This window comes from Hipposideros armiger, unplaced genomic scaffold, assembly GCF_001890085.2.
Source record: "Hipposideros armiger isolate ML-2016 unplaced genomic scaffold, ASM189008v1 scaffold_38, whole genome shotgun sequence".
Lineage (NCBI taxonomy): Eukaryota > Metazoa > Chordata > Mammalia > Chiroptera > Hipposideridae > Hipposideros > Hipposideros armiger.
Window position 1 is genome coordinate 2,286,833 of NW_017731388.1, and position 21,788 is coordinate 2,308,620.

At 50.6% G+C, this 21,788-nt stretch overlaps 1 protein-coding gene across 1 annotated transcript in view; it reads right to left on the reverse strand.

Annotated features, from left to right (window-relative positions):
- The window catches only part of TNS1 (tensin 1), a 102,306-nt gene that overhangs the window by 74,752 nt on the left and 5,766 nt on the right, over nt 1–21,788 (reverse strand). Inside the window, exons 4-16 of the mRNA XM_019638197.1 lie at nt 21,136–21,231; nt 19,943–19,992; nt 17,637–17,808; nt 15,399–15,449; nt 14,133–14,255; nt 13,662–13,726; nt 12,023–12,106; nt 8,177–8,289; nt 7,709–7,769; nt 7,409–7,484; nt 6,664–6,793; nt 2,749–2,814; nt 1,502–1,618 (exon numbers count right to left, since the gene is read on the reverse strand). Of these exons, the coding sequence (XP_019493742.1) occupies nt 1,502–1,618; nt 2,749–2,814; nt 6,664–6,793; nt 7,409–7,484; nt 7,709–7,769; nt 8,177–8,289; nt 12,023–12,106; nt 13,662–13,726; nt 14,133–14,255; nt 15,399–15,449; nt 17,637–17,804 (1,054 nt within the window). The 5' untranslated portion in view covers nt 17,805–17,808; nt 19,943–19,992; nt 21,136–21,231. The remainder of the gene's footprint in view (nt 1–1,501; nt 1,619–2,748; nt 2,815–6,663; nt 6,794–7,408; nt 7,485–7,708; nt 7,770–8,176; nt 8,290–12,022; nt 12,107–13,661; nt 13,727–14,132; nt 14,256–15,398; nt 15,450–17,636; nt 17,809–19,942; nt 19,993–21,135; nt 21,232–21,788) is intronic.

Here is a 21,788-nt window from a genome sequence, read left to right on the forward strand (position 1 = left end):
ACAAACATCCCAGAAGATGCACCATTGGGCTGGCAGCCACTGGTACCTCAGGACTAACTCACTTCATCCTCTACCTCCTCCTCAGCCACTCAGCACAAGCAGATGGGGTTGGGGTGAGGAGAGAAGTGCTTTGGGGGGTGGGCAGCCTCAGCAGAGTGGAGAGGGTCCTGGAGGTGTATCTGTGCCCCTGGGGGGGGAAAGGGCAGGGAACTAGGGTAGGTATGAGGACAAGCCTTCAGTTTTGCAATGTTGCACATAAACAAAATGCTCTCATCAAGCCCTAAATTCTAGCCCAACCACTGCCCTCACCCCACTCCCTCTGAAACCCATCGTTCATGGTGTTTCCAGGGTAAGAGGGAGAGTCTTTATGCAAGAAAAAGCCTAAAAGACTTTCAGGGCAGAGTCCACAAATCTAAAACCTTGGAGAGGGAGGCAAGAAGCAGGGTGATAGTGCCTGGTTCTCCATAACCCAGCTTTGCTACACAGTCCAGGGTCCCCTGGATGGCACGTCCCCCACCCCCAGAATCAGCTTCATCTGGGATGAGAAGCCCACAGGCTGGGCATTGGTGTCCTTGAAAGAACACACCCTGGGTCATGGGGGTAAATCAGGACATTTTCAGTTACTCCAACTGAAAACATGGGGGGGGGGGCCAGTGGTCCTGAGGGTCCTCCCAATTGCCACATTCCACAGTCCTAGGACCAAATCAAGAAAACAAGCCTGTGGCCAAACCCAAGGCAGGGCATCTCAAGAGTTCTTGGGCTCCAGGCACGCTCACTTTCGGAAGCCCCACCCACATCCCATCACCCATATTCAAATGAACCACATAAATAAATATAACCCATATATAACTCTCAAGAGTTGAACTGAGCTGTAGTTGACCATCTGACATAATGTTAGGTTTTGTAGCTAAATGAAACATGTATTAATTCCAATTCTGTAGCTTTCTTTTCAAATTTTGGAGCCTATCTGTTTGTTTCCAGCTCTCAAACGTTTTCGTTGGCGGTCGATGAAAGCCTGCAGGCCCTAGATGCTGTGTCTACGTTCCTAGTGCTCTGACCCCAGAGAACTCAGGCAGCAAGCCGAGAGAAATGCAGCAGCAGGTTTAAGAGAAATCAAACCAATGCTGTGTTGGCAGCACAAGGGGGTACCTCAAGGTCCCTTCAAGGCCACTTCCTCCAAGTAGCCCTCCCAGGCCACTCCAGCCCTTAAGAATCCCTCCCATGCTAATATCAGAGCACTTGTTGTCCATGGGACTCATTTAGCACAAATGGCACACCCTCATCTCGTTGTTTGGCTGTGTTTTTTAGCTCTCTTCACTACTTAACACATTCACATGTGCCTATCATCTCGTACTGAACTGTGAGCTCTCAGAGGTACCATGGACTTCTCTCCCTCCCCTTAGAACCCAGGATGGTGTCACAGCCAAACAAGACAGCAGAGGCCCTGGGCACAGGAGCTGTGCAGTTTGGACAGGGGCTGGAAGCCACTGGCCCCACCTACCCTCCATGCCGTCCTCTCGATGCCCACTGAAGTTGTCATAGGAATCCCAGCGGATGAGGGGATCAGAGGTGTTGTAGTCCACAGACACACTCGGCCCATTCTCCAGGTGTTCCATGCCTGAGAGGATGCGAAAGGGTGGGAAAACAGTGAGGAAAAAGAAAACGAGAGCAACAGCTGGAAAAACAGAGGAAACCAACCAGATCCCCCAAGGATGCTCCCTAAGGGACTTCTCATTTTCTTGACCCTGGTGGGGCGGAACCCGTGGCTGAAGTTGGACAGAGAACCCAGGGGTCTGGTTTCTTGCATTCTTGAAAAGGCTCATACTAGGTCATAGGGGTAAACCAGGACAGGGCATGGAAGAATGAAGACCTCCCTAAGAGAAAGCTGGGGGACCTCCTGGCTGGGCAACTGTCTCTTTCTCTTCTGTGTCCCAGGGGCCCCTGGGGCAGTGCCGAGACAAGAGAGTCTGCTCCGGAGGCAGAGGGAGTGTGGGAGAAACTCTCTCTGAGTGTGGGAGATCAGGCCTTGACATTGAGAGGACACAAGGTCATCCCAGCCACACCCGTACTCCCCACTTAACACGCCCTCCACTCCAGGCAGAAATCTGAGGGGAGAGGCCGAATCTCTCCTACACACCCAGAGAATGCCCAGGAGGGAGGCAGCACAAGCCGCAAGCCAGACTTTCTGGGGCAAGTCATCTTCCTGACCTGACAGTCTTTCTTTAGTCTATCCAGAGTGCATCTGTCTGTAACCTAACTTCATCTCCCCCCATTCTGTTCTCAAATAAGATGGAGAACAACTGGTCTCCACATATAACCAGTCTAAAGGCTTAAAGGCTATTATTAAATTGGCCTTCTCATCTTCAGGTTGAATCACCTCAGTTCTCAGAAATACTTATCGTCTATCCAGCACCTTTGAGTGTCCTCTCAGCCACTCCTTCATCATTCATGGCCCTCAGTCTCTGAATATAATAAGATAATGACCTAATGGGACCAAAACAGTTTATCCAGCCCAGCGCCTCTCTGTCTGCTTTTTTATTTTTATTACCCAGAGATTAAGCCAGTGGTTCATGTTTAGCTAGGGGTCCACTATGATATCCAGATCCTTTACTGTTGGCCTGCCTTTCAATCACAGGTAACTTAACAAGTATAGAGCAGATCAGTGGGAAAATGGTGAAGGACGGGTGGGAACAGGCCAGGATGGAAGGGAGGGAGTGAATGATGAGTGGATTCTAACTTGACTTATACCTTGAATTTTCTCTGGTCCATAAGAAAATACAAATTCCACCTTGCCATATTCTGGAAATCGATCATCTAAAAAAGGAAAATGGAAAACAAAACAAAAGTGGGCAATCAATTCCCAGAAAGAACTCCATAAAAAGTTTTCTTCTAGAAAAAATTAAAGTGATACACACACACACACACACAGAAGTTGATAATATAATAAGATATATATATAATGAAATTAAGTCCCTTGCCCTCCCTAGCCCCAGTCCTACTTGTCCGAGGTAACCATCTAACCATTTCTATTTCTTATTCTACTAGTGGTTACCTCTAAGACTATAAATAATAGCCACAGTTTTTATGCCACTATTTCTAGATGCTTATGAAGATGAATAATTTGGCTCATTTATACTACTCCCACCTTCCTTCTTCTTAAATCTGGTATTATTATTATTATTATTATTATTATTATTATTATCTTTCATTCTACTGGTTACCTTTGAAACTTTAAATACTATAGTTAAGCCTCTATTTCTTGATCTGTCCACTTTTGATAGTGTCCTCTCTGCATATAAGAGGAGAAATTTGCACCTCCCCTTTTCTCTCACCTCTCACCAGCCCCACCTTTATTGTGTCAGCTATTCCTGTATTTTTCCTTGTTAAGATCAGTAACATTTAGAAAAAAAAATTTGTTTAAATGATGAAAGTTTAAGAGACCCCTGGGACAACACTGAGTGTAACAACACTCGCATCACAGGGATACCAGAAGGAAAAGAGAAATAACAAGGGACTGAGAACTAATTTGAAGAAATAATGACTGAAAACTTCCTTAACCCGGCAAAGAAAATAGACAGACAAGCCCAGGAAGTGCAGAGAGGCCCAAACAAGATGAACCCAAACAGGCCCACACCAAGACAGCTTATAATTAAATGGCAAAAGTTAAAGACAAAGAGAGAATTCTAAGAGCAGCAAGAAAAAGGCAGCTAGTAACTTACAAGGGAGCCCCCATAAGACTGTCAGCTGATTTCTCAATAGAAACTTTGCAGGTCAAAAGGAAATGCCATGAAATATTCAAAGTGATACAAAGCAAGGACCTACAAGATCACTCTACCTAGTAAGGCTATCATTTAGAATTGAAGAACAGATAAAGAGCTTCCAGACAAGAAAAAGCTAAACCACCAAACCAGTATTACAAAGAATTACAAGTATTACAAGGAATCTTAGAGAGACTTCTTTAAGAAGAAGAAAAAAAAAGATAAAAGATATGAATAATAGGGCCGGCCGAGTGGCGCGATGGTTAAGAACTGGCTTGGGACACCAGAGGACCCCGGTTCAGATCCCACATATGAGGGCCAGTGACACTGCCCTCCACAGCTAAGATGCTGAACAACAGCTCAACCTGGGGCTGGGCTGCCGTGAGTCACCGGTGACGGCGTAGGCTGCAGTCCCTGTGGCAGTGGGTTGCCATGGGCTACCGTATGTAGCCAGCAGCCAGCGTGAGTGGCCAGCAGCTGCAGTGAGCGGCCATCCAGAAGCCAGCGACTGATCTGCCTCACCCGAGAAGAGCTCAATGATGGTGCCAACTTGGGCCAGTGAAGCAACGTCCTCCACAACTAGACTGAAGAACAAAACGACAGCAACTTGTCTGTTCCCCTTCCCCCAATTCCCCAGCATTGTTTACCACCCCCCAGTTCCCCAATAAAAATCTTTTAAAAAAATATATGAATAATAAAATGACAATAACTATTTATGTCAACAATTACTTTCAATGTAAATGAACTAAATGCTCCAATCAAAAGATAAGGTGGCTGAATGGATAAGAAAATAAGCCCCATACATATGCTGCATACAAAAGACTCACTTCAGATTGAAATATACACAGAGATGGAAAGTAAAGGGATGGAAAAAGGTATTTCATGACAATGGAAACAACAACAACAAAAAGCTGGGGTAGCAATAGTTATACCAGACAAAATAGAATTTAAAACAAAGGTTATAATAAGAGACAAAAAAAGATCCAGTAATACCATTCTGGGTATTTATCCAAAGAAAACCAAAATGCTAATTCAAGGGGACCTGTGCATCCATATGTTCATTGTAGTATTGTTTACAGTGGCCAAGATGTGGAGGCAGCCTGGGTGTCTGTCGATGAATGAATGGATAAAGAGGAGGTGGTACATAGATACAATGGAATATTGCTCGGCCATGGAAGGAAATGGGTTCGTGCCACCTGCAGTGGCATGAATGGACCTGGAGGGTATTGTGCTAAGTGGAATATGTCAGACAGAGAAAGACGGATGCAATGTGATACAATGTGACTTCACTTATATGTGGAACAAAATTAACCAACAAAACAGAAACATACAGAGGACATTTTGATGGCTGCCAGATGGGAGAGCAATTGAGAGTGTGGGTGAAAAAAGAGGAAAGGATTAAGAAGTACAAATTGGTTGTTATAAAGTAGTCATGTAAATGTAGGGTATAGCATAAGGAATATAGTCAACAATATTGTAATGGTGTCAGATGGTACTAGATTTATTGGGGTGGTAGATGGGAGGGATGTTGGGGGAACAGGGTGAAAAACGTGACGAGGCTAAGAACTACAAATTGGCAGTTACAAAGTAGTCATGGGGATAATGTAATGTGTAGGGAATATAGTGAATAATATGGAAAAATAACTATGTATAGTGTCAGGTGGGTACTAGACTAGTCAGGGGATCACTTCTTAAATTACATAAATGTGTAATCATTATGCTGAACACCTGAAACTAATATAAAATAATATTAAGTGTCAACTGTAATTGGAAAAAGGGGGGCAAAGTGAAGGAGAATAAGAGGTCAAAATTTCCAGGTATAAAACAAATAAGTCATATGGTGATAGAAGGAGAATTGACTCCGGGTGGTGAGCACACCATGTGATAATACAGATGATGTATTACAGAATTGTACACTTGAAACCTGTAATTTAATAACCATTTTCACCCAATAAATTTAATTTAAAAAAAGAAATTGGATAACAAAAATAAGAATAATAAGTCATGGGGATGTAATGTACAGCAGGGGAATATAGTCAATAATATTGTGATAGCATGGTATGGTGTCCAGTGGTTGCTGGACTTATCATGGTGATCACCTCTTTAGGTATATAAATGTTGAATAACTATGGTGTGCACCTGAAACTAATATAATATTGTCTGTTAGTTCCATTTTTAATAAAAATCTTTTTAAAAACAGATAGATAACCTTTATTCTGTTCTGTAATTATAATGGCATCTTCAGCTTTCGCTCTCCTGGTTCCAGTCAAGAGAAAGTACCTCACAGAGTACATCCTTCTACACAAGCCAGACTAACCGGGGGGATCATGTCCCTCCTCCTCCAAGTCTCAGCCCCACTCTCTGCTCTCTGCCTGAGCCCGGTCTGTTCACAGATCACCATCCACTGCTTATAGCAGGTGAAGTTACAGCAGAGACGGTGTCCACTCTCTGGGGCACCCACCAGCCCTGTGTATGTTCCATCACTGCAGGCATCACTTCATAGTCTCATGTTTGTGGGCCGCGTTTTCCCACAAGACTGAGCTCCCTCAGGGTATGGACTCACCTCTTTCTCTTTATATCCCCAAAGTTTAGCACAAGACTGGCACATACAGACACACAAGTGATGCTTGGTGGGTTGCTGGGTGGATAAATGGATGGATGGATGGATGGATGGATGGATGGATGGATGGATGGATGTGGCTATGTCCCAGTCCTGAATGTGATGTAGATAAAACCTCAAATGGGGAGAGGGAAGACACAAAGGGAGACACCTCCCTGACCACCTCCCTTTTCCTCAGAAAATCGCGGCCCCTTCACTGCTGCCATGGCCCCTCCATTACTGTTCTTCTACCCTGTGATATAATTATCCATTGCTAGGTCTGCCTCTCTACTCAGTGAGCCCCACCTTTGAAGGCATCATCAAGGTCCTCCTTCCCAAAGACAACCCCCAGGTCATGGATGGCGCAGGTGTGGAACTGCACACGGAAGATGACGTCTCGGGCTGGGCTCCGGAACTTCTTGTGGTAGCACTTCAGCTGAGTGGGAAAGAGAGCAGAGCTCATCAGCGGCCCACGGAGAGGAAATCGGGTCCAGGGAGCCTCTTGATCAGCTCCAAGATTGGGCTTCCAAGGCTCATCCCAAACCCAGTGAGGAAGAGGTCACCAACACCAAACAGGATCTCAGAGCTCTCTGGGGAAACTTCTAGAAGAGCAGAGAGTTAGAGGCCAATCTTATCCTATGGGGACAGAACGGCCTCCCAAAAAGTTCCTGCATACAGGTCAGAATAGAAACAGTAGGAGTGGATTTAAAGTGATGGAGGAAGGGCTGAAGTTAGAATTAAGGGCGTCCGTGTCACCAATAGAAAGCCAGGAGGTAACAGCTCCCACTGAGAGGCATTTCCCTGGAGATGTTCTAGACCAAGAGGCAAGCCCAAGGGAAGGGATGTCCCCTGAGAGAGACCTCGGAGGCAGGAGAACGGACAAGGAGAACAAAACGCCCTTGCAGGAGCCCTCGGAGCCAACGACCCCCAAGGCTGGTGGCCCACCAGGAGTGGAGTCTTGTCCGGAGAGACAGGAGGGTGCAGGAAGAGAGAAGAAGGGGAGAAAAATTAATGGGGAGGCGGGGGCTAGAGACAGAGGGGCGGAACTCACCAAGATGTCTCCCTTCAAGAGCAGTCCAGGTTCGATGGTGATGCAAATGCTTGTCTGGCTGTCTCCTTGGACGTTGCTGTAGGGCAGGGTGGGCAGAGGGAGAGAAGGCCACTGAGGGGGGCAGCAGCATGCTTTCTCCCTGCTGCCCCTCTGCCGGCGGGCTACTGGGAAACCTCACTGACTTCATCCCTCAGCCCTCTCTTAGAAGAGGTTCTAGGCGGGCCCATCCCATACCCCTGACCCTGGTCCTCAGCCTTGGAGCTCCGGCATCCGGGCCTCTCATTCCCAGCGAATACTTACTAGATGCCAGACGTGTAAACAGGTTGCATGGCCTGGTAGATCCGGAGAAATGGCCGACACCCTGTAAGAGAAGGGTGGTGTGGGCTAAGACAGCAGGGACAGTGGGAGAAGGAAAAGGGAAGAGGAGAAAGTGAAGGAAGCAGGGAGAAAGGAAGGAAGGGGGAGTACAAAAGAGAAGGAGAAAAAGAGGAAGGAGAAATGGAAAGAGAAAGGGGAAGAAATGCTAGCTTTTCACTTGAAAGGCATTTTAAGTTTACAAAACATTGCCACATCCAGCATCATCTGCCGGCAGGCACTGCAAGTATCAAACCCATTTTGCAAATGAGTAGACTGGGGCTAAAGAAAGCTCAGGAAGGGGTGCAGTTGAGACGCCAATCCAAGCCCACATTTTTACCAACCAATGCTGCCTCTTAAGAGAAGGAGATGGAAGACAGGAAGGAGAGGAAGCTAGAAGCCTGGGGCCCGTACCTCCTTTAGACTCGAAGTTGGGGATGCCATGCATGATCACGTGGTGCAGAAACAAGGGCTTATTGTTCATTTTGATGGTGCCAGAGAGCAGGCCGCTGAAGTAATGCACATACCTGGAACAGAGACAGTGTGGCATCAACCAGGGAGGCCTGCACTGGAGCCGTCCCATATTCTTTTCCCCCAGAACATTGCCCAAGGTCGCCCCCACCTAGCCCTCCCCCCCCACCACCACCCTCAGGCCGGCCTCCAGGTAGCTGGGGCCTCCAGCCCAGCACAGTCCTCCCTTGCTGCCTGGAGCCCCAGGTAGGGAAGGCTAGTGTGCACGTCCAGACCAAGATGCAAGATGCAAGTGGGAGTATGATCAAGCCAAACTCCCACTTGGAGTTCTCCAGCGCCCCCTGGTGGTCAACATGAGCATCTCCTTCCTGCTTCACTCCCAGCCCAGGAATCTCCTGCTGGACCAAAATTCCTCCCACACATCCCTGACAGGCATCATTTAGATGTCCACTAACTGCTGTACTACACAAGGTAGGCTGATCAACCACCAAACAGTTCTGATACCCTTACACCACGCTTCCATTTATACCCGCAGGCTCCAGGTCAGCCTGCACATGACACTCCAGGAAACAGTAAGCGCATAATAATTACAGTCCCTCCCTTTTTTATATCAAGCTGAAGTGGATGAAAGTCCCTCTATATCATTTCATTTGGTGTTGAAAGATATCTAACTTCTACTAAGTATCCTATCTCAAGGGTCAACATTCCCCAATTCTTTTCAAAAAGGTCCTGTTGGAAGAACAGAAGGATTAACCTGGTTCCACTCCTTCTAGTCAGAGGGAAAATTAGGTCCAGAAAGGGTCATTAGCTTCCCAAAGACACACAGCAAGAACACACAAAGCAGGGATTAGGCGGTGAGAGGAGGAAAAAAGTCTGACTCCAATGCATCTGCCAGAACAAGAGGCCAATCCTTCGGCCAATGGCTGGTGCTTCCTCCTATTCTGACTGGCCAGAGGACACCAAGATGGGTTAGCCGAGCCAATCAGAAAGCATCAGAGACTCTGAGGGAGCCAATAGGGGCTCTCTGAGGTGAGTAAACCCAGAACCCACATGACCATGATAATAGTCCCCGACTGTACATCTTAGCTCCTTGGCCTACCTCCAGGCCTGCGGGCCTCTGTCTCTGGGCTGGGGTGGGGCCACCTCGGACAACCCACGCAAGATAATCAGATGGGCAGCACCAGCTTCTATTCAGGCCCCTGCCCAGCCCCCAACCCCATTACTCAAACCGGAAACCTGGAATGGCAGGTTCCTATCAAAACCCCTGATCATGCCAACAGGATATGTCTGTGAGCTGGGGACAATGAGTCCGGGGGCGTGGGGACAATGAATGGGGGAGCTGCCGGCCAAGCGCCTCCCTCCCTCTCTCCCTGCCCTCTTCTCCTCCAACTGCCCTATTCCTTACAAGCAACACTGACTAGAAGACAGGAAAGTGGCAACAAATGGAAGGGAAACCCAATAGTTGCACTTTCACATTTAGGCACAAACAGAAGTACCCACCCATAAGCAGACAAGGGTGCAGATATGAGCTGCAAGGCAGACACAGATACTGTACACACACACACACACACACACACACACACACACACACACACACACACCCCGAGCACTGTGGAATCCCTGAATGATTCCATTCCTGACAGGTAGCACTGACCCCCATTCTCCAGGTTTTCAGCTTCAGAGAAGTGACTGCTCTGCCCACTCTCTCCAAGACACATTGTACCATCATAACACCATGCTCCTCTATTTGTATCCCTTATCCTTCAAGGTCAAGGGCCAGACTCATGACCAAGGCCACCAGCCATATGTGGCAAGCCATGGACTGAGGAGCAGGTACTTGAGTGATAGTTCTTCCCTCTCTGAGACGCCTTCCTGGGAAGGCTCTCATTGATCCACAGCTGCTGTGTCTGGCAGCCTAGCCAGAATTTCCTGCACATAAAGACATGTGGTTTCTGATCCAGCTGACCCAGCAGCTGGCTGCCAGTTGTCTCATGCCAAATGTAAGGAACTGGGTTGCCTAAGGACTCACTCAATTTGGCTAGGGCTTCCCGCCACAATGGCGGAAACAGTCCCCAGTAGTGCCAGCATATTTCTAGCTAGGCAAGAAAAGTGGGGATAATGGAGTGTGATTCGGGGACCCCTCCCCACCTCAGCATGGAGAGCCTGGAAAGACTCAGGAGTTGTAGCTAAGGGGTCCTGCTTGCCTAGTGTCCCAAGAGGCTACAAAACTCAATGGGATACTTTGGCCTCCAGGCCTGTGCACTTGCTATCCCCTCTTCCTAGGCCCGCTACCCCAGGCCTTCGCTCGAAAGCTTCCTTCTTCCTCCTCAGACCTCAGCTCACACATCACCTTCTCAGAAAGGTCAGTCAGTTTGAAGCAGCCCCTCATGCCGGTTCCCATCACTCTCTCACCCATCATGTTCTCTTTTGGTTTACCCCCTTCGAAGCACTTCTCACTATCTGAAATGACCTTGATGGCTTGTTTCCATGGGTGCCACCCATCAGAAGCTAAGCCCCATGAGACCCTGCCTGAGAGATTCAACACCGTAGCCCCTAGCCCAGTGTGACACATCACAGACAGGTGTGGCGGACCCACAGACCCGGCCACACGGGGGGCCGGGCCCAAGTCCCACTCTCAAGTTCTCCACTCTGGGCCTGGGTTTCCACCCTTCTGGCTCCCACTTGCCTGCAGCCTCCCAAGGCACACCTGATCCTGATACTACCTGTGCCCTTCTGCGGATCAGACATCACTAAACAGCATGAAACCCACAGCGCCACATCCAGGGGCAGCCCTCAGGACGGTGGATGACACAACGAGGGGGCGCTGCCCTGGCCCAAGTTAATGGCCTCCGAGCGCATTCTAGCTCTGCCACTGCTTGCTGTGGACCCTGGCCGTGTGGAGTGCCTTCCCTAGGCTCAGGCTTCTCTCCTGTAAAACGGAGGCGCCCTCGATCGTCCTGTGGTAGCTGGTCCTTATTCAGCTTTGGGCTCAAATTCATCTCCTCGGAGATGTAGTCCCTGACACAATGATGAAAATAGCCCCATTCCCCTCCCCCCATCAGCTCTCGTCTCCGCAGCACTCTTTGCTTTCTTTCCTAGCACCAATCACTATCTGAAATTGTCTTGTTTGTATATTTGCTTGTGTAATGTCCACCCTTCTCAATAGAATATCAGCTCACTAAGGGCAAAGGACTTTGTCCTATTCAACTAGACATCACCAGTGCTTGGAATATAGAAGAATGCCTAAAATTCGCCAAATGAGTGAATGAGTGTATCCCTCCTTCCTGCTTCCTGCCTGGGCTGCTGTGGATACCAATGAGACCACGTGGTTGAGAGGCCCCAGTAAAATTTGTAATGCTTTCCCAGCAGAAGGTGACTCCTATGGAAAACGTCTGTGACTGCCCCAAGGCATGCGGTAGTGACATCAGCCTCCTGTAGACTCATCCAAACACTGAAGCAATCCTACTGCAAGGACCAAGAATGGCCCTGCCTTCTTACACAAGCCGCCTTCTTACACCCAGAACAATATGTCCCCCACCAATGGCTTCACTGCTCTCCAGCACCAGCCTCAGGAGCCACCTGCCCTGCCCACCTGTGGGCATATCCAGCTGCTCATGGGCTTACCCATGTCCCTGAGCTTACACCCCTCCGGGCTGGCACCTGAACATGCATGCTTGGTACATCCCCATCTAGGCATGCTGTCCCATCCCCCATGGGTACACAAGGCTAGTCCCCAGGTACAATGCACACACACAGGTGTGCACTGGGCTGTGAGCCCAGGAGACCCACCTTCTCTGAGATGGCTGGCCAATGGGCACAATCTTATCCTCATAGAATCGCTTCATGGCAAACCGGTCCAGGGCCTGGTCAGCACTGAGGGGAAGACAAGTGGTCAGATGAACTAACTCCCAAGTCCAAGATCCCCTTTGCCACCCCCAGTCCCACCCCAGCTTCTCCAGACCTGCAGAATCCCCCAGCCAACCCGCGCTGTGACGCCCAGCATCTCTCCATCCTGGGTGCTGCGGTGCTCGGCCCAGGAGCTCTGGAGCCAAGCCTCGTCGACCACTTAGCTACTAAGCCCTGCATCTTGGGGCAGCTTCCTTAATCTTTCTGAACCTGATTTTCTTTTCATGAAAATGAGGGTTAGAATTGCTTTCCTCGAAGTTTGTTATGGCGAGCAAGTGAGATAACATCTATAAAGAGCTTGGCATATGTAGGCACATAGTAGGTACACAGCAAGTGCTCACCAATAAGCAAAGATTAGGCTGGATTGGGTTTCTTAAAGTCATAAAACTACTGTCTTACTGACAAGCCCTTCATAGAACATTCTACCTATCCTCGAAGAGCACTCAGAGAGATCATTTTTAAATGGACAGATCACAGAGCTCCCCGCTTCTTGGCCCTCCCAACAACTTCCCGTCACTCTTAGAATAAACTGCAAAGTCCTTATGAAGAGGCCTGTCCCCCAGGCTCTGTCGCCTTCAAGCTTCACTTCCTACTCCTCGTCCCCTCACTCACTCAGCTCCAAACACGCCAGCGCCTCACACTGCCTTCCCACCACAGGCCTTTGTCCTTCTTCACGACGCCTGGAAAGTTCCGTCCCCAGACTTTAAATGACTCGGTCCTTCCAGCCCTACCCCCCCACACACACACTTGATGGGGTCTCTACTCAAATATGACCTCCTCCAGAGGCCTCCTCTGACCACGTCACCCCTCTCCCACTGTCTTACTCTAGTCTCCGTTCTTTCACAGAACTTATCACCTGCTATGACTGATGAACCTGTTTACTTATTTCATGTCCATGAGCACGGTGGCCTGGCTTTGCCCACTGCTATAGTCCCAGCACCTAGAACAGCGCCTGCCACGGTCGCTGTTCAATAACTATTGGCAAATGAATGAACAAATAAATGGGTGCATTCCTCTGCCTCTCTGCAAAACGGGACCAGAGTGGGACTCATCCACTGCTTGTTTTCTAGGCTTGCTCCAAAACACCTACGTGGGAAGAGGACCCTACAGGCCAGAGACAGGAAATTGATGAGAGGACTTCTAGATGGTTCTGCTGGACCCAGATCTGACCCAACATTTCTTTCTGACTCCCTATCTGCTCACCCAGGGAAACAGAAGGCAGCTTGGTAAGGAAAAGTGGCCCCAAGAAGTTGTCTGTATGGAGTGTCTATGGATGGACCTGTCTCCCAAGGTTGCCCCAACCAGGACCTACAATGGAGGGGTGGGCTCTCCTCTCTCCTGCCTCTGAGCTCTGGACAGGCACCTTCTTCTTTCTGTGGGCTCCTCCACCTCAACCTCAGCACCTGTCACCCCCTATGTCTTTATCCTCCTGCCCTAAGGAAGGGAGAGGCAATGGGTGGGTGGGGGCAGGGCGTCCCTACCATCAATATTCAGAGAATGGGAGGCTCAGAGGCCCTCTTACCTGGCTGAAATGTTGCTGTAGTGCATGTAAGCTGCGATGACAACACCTATCCTGCCTCGGTTTCCCTGAAAGAGTCCCAAAACACAAAAGCCTTTATTTTTAAGGCTTAGACGTCTTGGAGGAAAGGGGAACAGGGGTTGGAGAGGGGGGTATGATCCTAAAGGACAGGATGAGGTAGGGGGATGCAGGAGGGGGAAGAGAATGGGGGCTGAGTCTCAAAGAGAAAAAACACAGCTGATCATCCACTATATTTTAGAGACCCACAAGCTGGTAACCCCCACTTCTTGGGGGTACCCCCTGGGGCAGAATCTATCATCCCCTAGAAAGGAGAACACACACACAGAGACTTTCACACTCACACAATCCAGATACAGGCAGGTCTACATACACTCATTTAAGAATATATTCACACACACACACACACACACACACACACACACACACACACACACCTGCAGCCCCCGCTCTAACCTTGTTGTGAAGAACGACAACATTGTGGGGGTCTGCATTAAGCCAAGTGTCCATGGCTTTGCAGACACTGCAGATCTTCTCCAGGGCTGGGGTGTGGAGGTCGGGCCAGCCAAATTCCAGTACCTGCGGCCCAAGATGAGAGTGAGAAGTGGCAGAAGCCCAGATAGTCAACCAGGGCGGCAGAGTCAGCACACACCCCAAGTGCCAGCAGTGGGCACCAGCAGCTGGGCCTTGGCTCCTGCCCTGTCCATCATCTCAGCTGGGAGGTGGGGTGTGGAGGTAAAGGACACTCACCAGGACCAGAGACCCTGGGCCTGCGTCTTAGCTCTGTCACTGGCTCACTGTGGGCCTCAAGTCAGACATGGCCCTTCTCCTAGTCTCAGTTTCTCACATATGTGCATAAACCAAAGGCTTGGAGACAAAGGCCCCAGGTCCCTTCCACATGACTCTGACCTCAAAACATGCTGGGGTCCCCAGCACTGCCCTCAAGCTCTCTTCCCAAGAACAACCCCAAGGCCTGCTTGGGACAAAAGAGGACAGTGAAGGGCTCCTGGCTGTTTCTGGCTCTTTTCCAGGCCCTAGACACACACATCATTGCTTTTCCAGGCCAGCCCAGAGAAGCATGAAGGGGACAGAGAGCAGATCTGAACAGCAGTCTTTGGTGCCTCAAAACTTTTCTAACCTCACAGAACTTTATAGTAAAAGAGAACCTCTGCTTGGAAGGGCCCAGAGGGCACATCTAATCCAGCCTATCCACTTTCAGAGACGCAAACGGAGACCCAGAGAAGTCTGTCGACTGCCCAGGGTCACACAGTGTCAGACACCAGAATCCAGGAGCCGGGAGCAGCTATCTGTGCAAAGCCCCGCACACAGCCCACCAGGCAAGCAGGTGAAAGCTGGCAGTAAGAAGGTCTCCATCAGCCATTCCCTGCCAGTTGAAATCCAAAACACCTTTCAATAAAATTAAAAATCTGACAGCTCCAGCCTCACTCCAGAGATTCTATGTGCCTCCCAGGGCGGGACAGACCTGGGTGGAAATCACTGTATCATCAAGCTTTGTTTCCTGTAATTTCTATTATGGAAACAATATATTCTTTTCCATTTTCCAAATAGAAGATGGCACTGTAACCTTGAATAGGATTTGCAAACTGTCACAGCACTTTTCCCCACGATTCTAACATGGGAATCATGGGAAAAAGCAGCCTACCGATCTCTCCTGCTCTCCCAGGCAGGTAGAAGCGTCACCCCTACCGGACATGGGCTCACCTTGGCGTGGAGCTTCGTGATGTCGGGTCTCCGCTCAGAGAGGTTGAAAAGCTAGGGGGAGGGAACAGAAGAGATCATGAGAAGGCTCATGTGCTCGCTCTCCCCGCCTGCTGGAAATTCTAGCCACACATGAGCCTTCGTGGGATCCCATCAAACACACACACTGACCAACAGGAGCTCAACTACAGGTTCTCAGGATAAAGAGAGGGAGAGGGAGAAGAACAGACACTCAGCCACTCCCCTCAGTGAGCAGGCATCCTGAACTGAAGATGAGACGGGAATGGAACCTGTCTCGGGTCTCATGTGCCACCCTGTGTGGGCATCTCCCCACACTGAATGCGACCCGGTGGTGTTAAACGCTAAGTATTTGGCCATCTCTGGTTTCCATTCCACATGTTGACTTTAGAACCTCATCCCATGAAGATGCAATGACTCTGGGGTTGGACACCCTCCATCAGAGGGTGCAGGCCGCCCTGGGCAGGTCCCTCTCAGACCCTCAACACCCGTCTCCCAATAGATGCTTTCCAACACCTATTCATATCCCATGAGAATCCCCCAATCTCTGGACTTCCTGTCTCCACATCTACCTGACTGCCCAGGAAACTCAAAGACTACTGCATTGTCTCCGGGAGAAAAGAGGACCTCATGACCTGGAATAGACAGGATGGAAGGAGGGTGGCAAAGCACAGAGACCCATGAAATCCTGGTCTCTGGAAATCAGGAAGGACCTTGATGGTTCTAGTGCATTCTTGAGCCCCTTAATGGAACATGGTTTATTATGTTCACAACAGCTACCATTGGAGTGTCCACCCCTGCCGGCCCGTGCTAAGGACATTAGATCTACTAGCTGCCTTAATTCTCTCAACAACCCTAAGAGGTGGGTAGTGTTATTAGACCCATTTTACAGATGGGGAACCTAAGGCTTGGAGAGGCTAATTGGCCAATATCAGGTAGTTAGTAAGAGGAGAGCCGACATTCGAACCCAGGACTTTCTGACGTTTAAAGCCAGGTTCTTAACAACGCCCGACACAGCTGATGGATGGGCCTCTGTAGTGGGTTGAATAGTGTCCGACAAAATTTCACTTCCACCCGGAACTTCAGAATGTGACCTTATTTGGAAATAGGTCCTTTGCTGATGTAAGTAGTTAAAGAGCTGGAGATGAGATCATCCTGGATTTAGGGTGGGTCCTAAATCCAATGACTGGTGTCCTTATAAGAAGACGAGAGGACACACAGAGAGTCACAGGAAAAAAGCAAGGCCATGGGATGATGGAGGCAGAGACTAGAGAGATACAGCTATAAGCCAAGGGTCACCAAGCATGCCGGCAGACACTGGAAGCTAGGAAGAGGCAAGGCGGGGTGCTCCCGTATAGAATCCAGAGGGAGCACAGCCCTGCCGACATTGTGATTTGGACTTCCAGCCTATAGAGCTGTGAAAAAATAAATTGTTCTTTTAAGCCACCTAGTTTATGGGAATCTGTTACAACAGCCCCGGGACCTAATACAGCCTCCTGTAGCCGCCTCTGCTCAAACACCCCAGGGCAGCCCCTCAAGGTTGCACAGTCTGATCCATGGGTCCAGCCCACATGCACCTCTCTGTAAAGTGGGCCTGCGACCTCATCTGGGGCCAGGATCAGTCCAAGTTCCAGGCCAGCTTTTCTGACATTAGAGGAGACCACCGGTGGCCACCTCATCCACATTCGTTAAGTGATTCTCCTGGGCTAGGTATGAATCCCAGTATCAGCAACACAAGGTCCCCTTTAGGTGCATTCTATCACAACTCTGCCTTAAGACTTCTCCGAGGTGCTGACGGCGTGCCAGCTCTGCCACTTCCTCACACTGTGACCTTAGGTAAATACCCCACACCTCTCTGTGCTCTAACAAAACCTGCTTTCTAGGACTGTCCTGAAGGTTAAATACGTGGAAAGCAGCTGGAACAGGGCCTGGCTTATAGCAAGCGCTCAATAACAGGAGCGCTTATTGTTATTCTCTCCTTCTGGTCAACACACACACACACACACACACACACACACATGGATGCACACGACTTGGTTCTAGATGCTGCATTCCAGCTACAGATATTACTCCTTATAGCAGAGTCAGGCCATGAGACAGGCCAGGACCAAGGGCAGATGAAAGAAGAGAGGACGAAGAGTTGGCCCAGGGATGCCAGCAGTGAGGTGGCAAGCAGAAAGGGCGGAGAGGCACTGGGCACACAGACAAGAGGCCTGTCCTCACCAGGTAGTTGCCTCCATGTTTGGACTTGAGCATCTGGGCCACCTCGCGGAGGTTGTTTCTGAAGTTCTCCTCATTGGCTGTGCTGGGGAAAGAGACGGCGATGATCCTCTCCGTGACATACACCAGGTCCAGCTCACAGCTGTCCTCCATGGTCCGGCTCACACTCATGTTTCTGGGGAGACAGGCAGAGAAGGAGATCTAGATCAGATCCCGGCCCCTGCAGGGCAAGGGCCAGATATTTGCACCCCCTGCACTGTCCTCATATCCAACCCAGGGGGCTTGGCTGCTCCCTGACCCAGAGCCAAGACCAAACGCTTCCCATGGCAAAGCCAGTGCAGCCATTGAGGCCAACCTGAGTAGAGCTGGGCAGAGGTTGGCAAGGATCTCAGGCCGCATCAGAACCAAACAGTGATGACACCAACCCTAGGTTCCCATCAATCCTGTTGGCACTGCCTTCACCATCGATCCCAGAAGTCAGAGCCAGGGCCAGAGCTGGCCAGGCATCTAGGAATCTAGCTCTGCCTCCCGACACACTGTGGCCACCTGGTCTGGCAGAAGTCTCTCAAAGGATCCCGGGGCGGCTCCGGAAGAGGAAGGAGAGCCTGAGCTGGGTGCTCTCCAGCATCCCGGAGCTGAGCCTTCTGCTGCCCTCCCCTTGCTCCTGAGCTGTGGAGTGGGCCGGGAGGCCGCTAGGGCGAAGGGGCAGCTCAGGTGACACGCTCACCTGGGCTCCAGGTAAGCCAGACCACAGCACGCATTCCAGCCCTCCCCGGAGGCAAGCCGGAGGCAGGCCGACTCCTGCCCTTTGTTCCCTGGCTCTCTCCCCATCTCACAGCTCCCTCCGCTGCCAGAACGGCTTTGTGGCAGTGGCCTCCCCAATTTGTAAGGGCCCAGGAAGCAGAGGGTGCAGAGCTTTTGATGCTGCTGCAGTGGCAGGTGGCCCCCAGACAACCCAGCGCCATCTGAGCTCCTCAGAGAGAGGGAGAGCCCCCAGGACTGGACACTGGGTGAGAGGAGGTAGAGGCTCACATACTGACACCTCACCCAGCTTCTCTTCCGGGGGAGGGTCCAGGTGCCCACTGGGGTGCCAATGGGAAGGGGAAATGGATCTTGAGACAATGAAATTCCATTCTGAAGCCCACCTGGAGCGTCTAGGGGACCTCACAAGCTCCCCACCCCCACACCTCCTAACCCTATCACCAGCTTACTTACCCTCTCTATCCGAGGTGGGCAACACTCATATTTCATTTTGATAACCTTTCACTACAGCAGGGTAAAGGTGAGACTGGAGGCGCAGAGGGAGGAATAGCGTTGGGGTATTTCAAAGTGATGGGGCGGCACTGGGGAGGGCAGCCCAGGACAGCAAAAAGTGGGGCAGAATCCACATTCCCACCAGAGTTAACTCTGAGCCCAAATGTGTTTGGAGATGGAGGTGCCAGGGGTGACATGAGGCTTCTCCATGGTGGCAATAACAGGGACCAAATGGCAGAAGGGCCATCCATGAGCTGCAGTAAGGAACACAACGCAAATTTGACCTCTGAGTGCCAGCCATTCCTCATGCCTAAGATAAGCTTCTCGCCGCAGCCTTTGGAGGTGGGGTTCCTACCTCAGGCCACTGCCTACCCCACACAGACCAGTGCCACCACAGGACAACCTCAGCACTGCACTCTGTACCCACCCACCCCAAGGTGGTTCTTGGCTGTAGGGCGAGTAGGGAATCTTCTAAAGGGCCACTCAGATCTGTGATCAGCTGGCAGCTAAGCCACTATCTGCCAGGGGCTTCATCCACACACCAGGCCTTCTCTGGCTGGGGCCCCATCTTCCTGGAGCCAGATTCTCATTCGTCTCGGGAATCTGAGGGGTAAAGGTGAGGCAGAGAGGGAAGGGCCCAAGCCAGAGAACCAGGGAGCCTGGATGCAGGGAAAAGAGGTTCTGCATCAACAAGGCACTGGGTCTCCTGTGTGAGACCTTTAACAAGTCACCTCATCTCTCGTAGCCTCAGTTTATTCATCTGCCAACTGGGAATCAAATACTTGCCTTGAAGGGTTTTTGCAAAAAGTAGATGAGATCATGCAGGTAGATAAGAATACAGCTGAAGGCTGGCTTCAAGCTAGGACTCAAAACATGACCCTTTCGAAGTGGCATCTACCTGCACCCTCTCACTGTAGCTTTCACATCTGCCCACGCTCCCCACCACTGGCTTTATGACTTGGGTCTCAGACACCCAAAGGCATGACTTACTAGGAACACCCACAGTGACTTCACTGCCAGTGCCCCTGCCCCCTGCCCCGCAGAGGCCAGCATACCTGATGGGCTTGGGATAGGGCTGGACACTCGAGGTGACTCTGGTGGAGCCCTGGGAAAGAGAGAAGACAAGCAGCATTATGGAGGAGGCAAGCAGAGAGCTGTCCACGGGCACAGTCAGGCCCGTGGGCAAACACAGATCCTCTTCCCCTTCTCTGCCAGCATTCCATCCCAGGCACCTTAACACCCCAGCAAAGCCAAAAGCAATCGGTGCCAATTCCACATGAGAGTGCCAGTGTGCATGCAAGCCCCCCAAAGAGACAAGCTTTCCTTCCCCCTGTAAGGAAGAAAGCCCAAATGCTGAGAATTGCACCACGCCTGGGCTGGTGCCATCTGCACTGAATATACCCTCAATAAAACAGTTACTAAACTGATGGAAGCCCATTTCATCTTGATTCACTGGTCATCGTAATAGTAACCCTGCATGGAAAACATACCCTGCAAGCATGGAAGAAGGAAAGGTGAGTGATGGTACCCCTCTGTCCAACTCTAGGCCTTTCTTCTCCTCTCCTTTAAAGCAGCAACACCGAGCCATTCAATGAAAAATTTAGACACAAGGGCACCCAGGCAAGGCATGTACCAACCGAGAGCAGCGTTAGGCAGTAAACTGTGCTCCTAAGGACCCCACCCACCATGGTCTGTTACCCCTCCCCCACTCCCATTTCCAGGGTTGTCGACTTGCACAAAACTAGGCAAATGGACCCACGTTGTTGTCCAAAATATCCCAAGGCACTCAATGGCGCAGTGATCAAAGTGTAGGGCCAGGCCCCTGCTGGGCAGCCTGGCATTACTTAATGAGCCTGAGCCTCTGTAATGTCAGATGAAAAATGGAGCAATCCATATGGGGTTGTTGGAAGATTAAAAGGAATTATGCATATAAGGCACTTACAATTAATTAAAAGGGCAGTTAAGAGATATAACCAAACCTCCTAGTCTATAGAAAATCAAAACCCTGTATCACCTCTACACCAGCTGTCACCCATCCTTTCAGCCACCTCACACGATGCAGAATTGGGCACCCAACTTCCAGAATCCCGGGCCCAACAGGAGCCTCCTGAGCCCACTGGCACCTTTCACACCTCCCTGGGCCTCCCAGAAACCAGCCTTTCCCAACCACCAAGTTGCAACCACCTCTTAGAGCACGCAGGACTGCAATCGGCCAAGGAAAAGAGAAACTGAGGCAATAGTGACTCACCCCCACGTCCTGATGACCAGCAGGATTCAACCTCAGACTTCGGGCTTGACCACTGGGGCCCCAAGAGGAGGAACCTTCTTCAGCCCTCTCCAGGCCCTGCAGTGCCAACAAGGTGAGAGTGGGTGGGCTGGGAGGCCTGGCTCCCGGCTGAGCCCAAAGCCTGGGCAGCCCCGTGAAGAGGACTTTCCATCCAGCCGCCCATGAGCAGGCTGTGCCCAGAGTCCCCTCTGCCTGGGCTCCCACCCAGCTCTGAACAGCTCAGCCTCGGCAGGCAGCAGCAGGAGGAAACAGCGAAGCGGGCTGTCGGGGCGGAAAAGTTTCTCTGTCTCCACAGCTCTCCTGGCCCTGAGGACTTGGGTTTGCATGAGTCAGGCATAGGGTGGGGGGGACGGTAAGGAGGGGTTGTGTTTGGTTTTCAAGCCCCAAACCAGGCTGTTCCAAAACTACCCACCCAAAGGAACGCAGAAATCCAACACTTCATCCATCTCCACGCCGCTGGTCCCTGACGAGGAGTCACTGAGCCTCCCCAGGCCGTAGGCCCTGCTCCAGGCCCCAGGGCCACCCTGCTATAAATAGCCCTTTGGTTTTCATCTGTTGCTGATCCACAGCCACTTTTGGAGGAGGCCACCACAGCTGCTTCAAACAACTGGAAG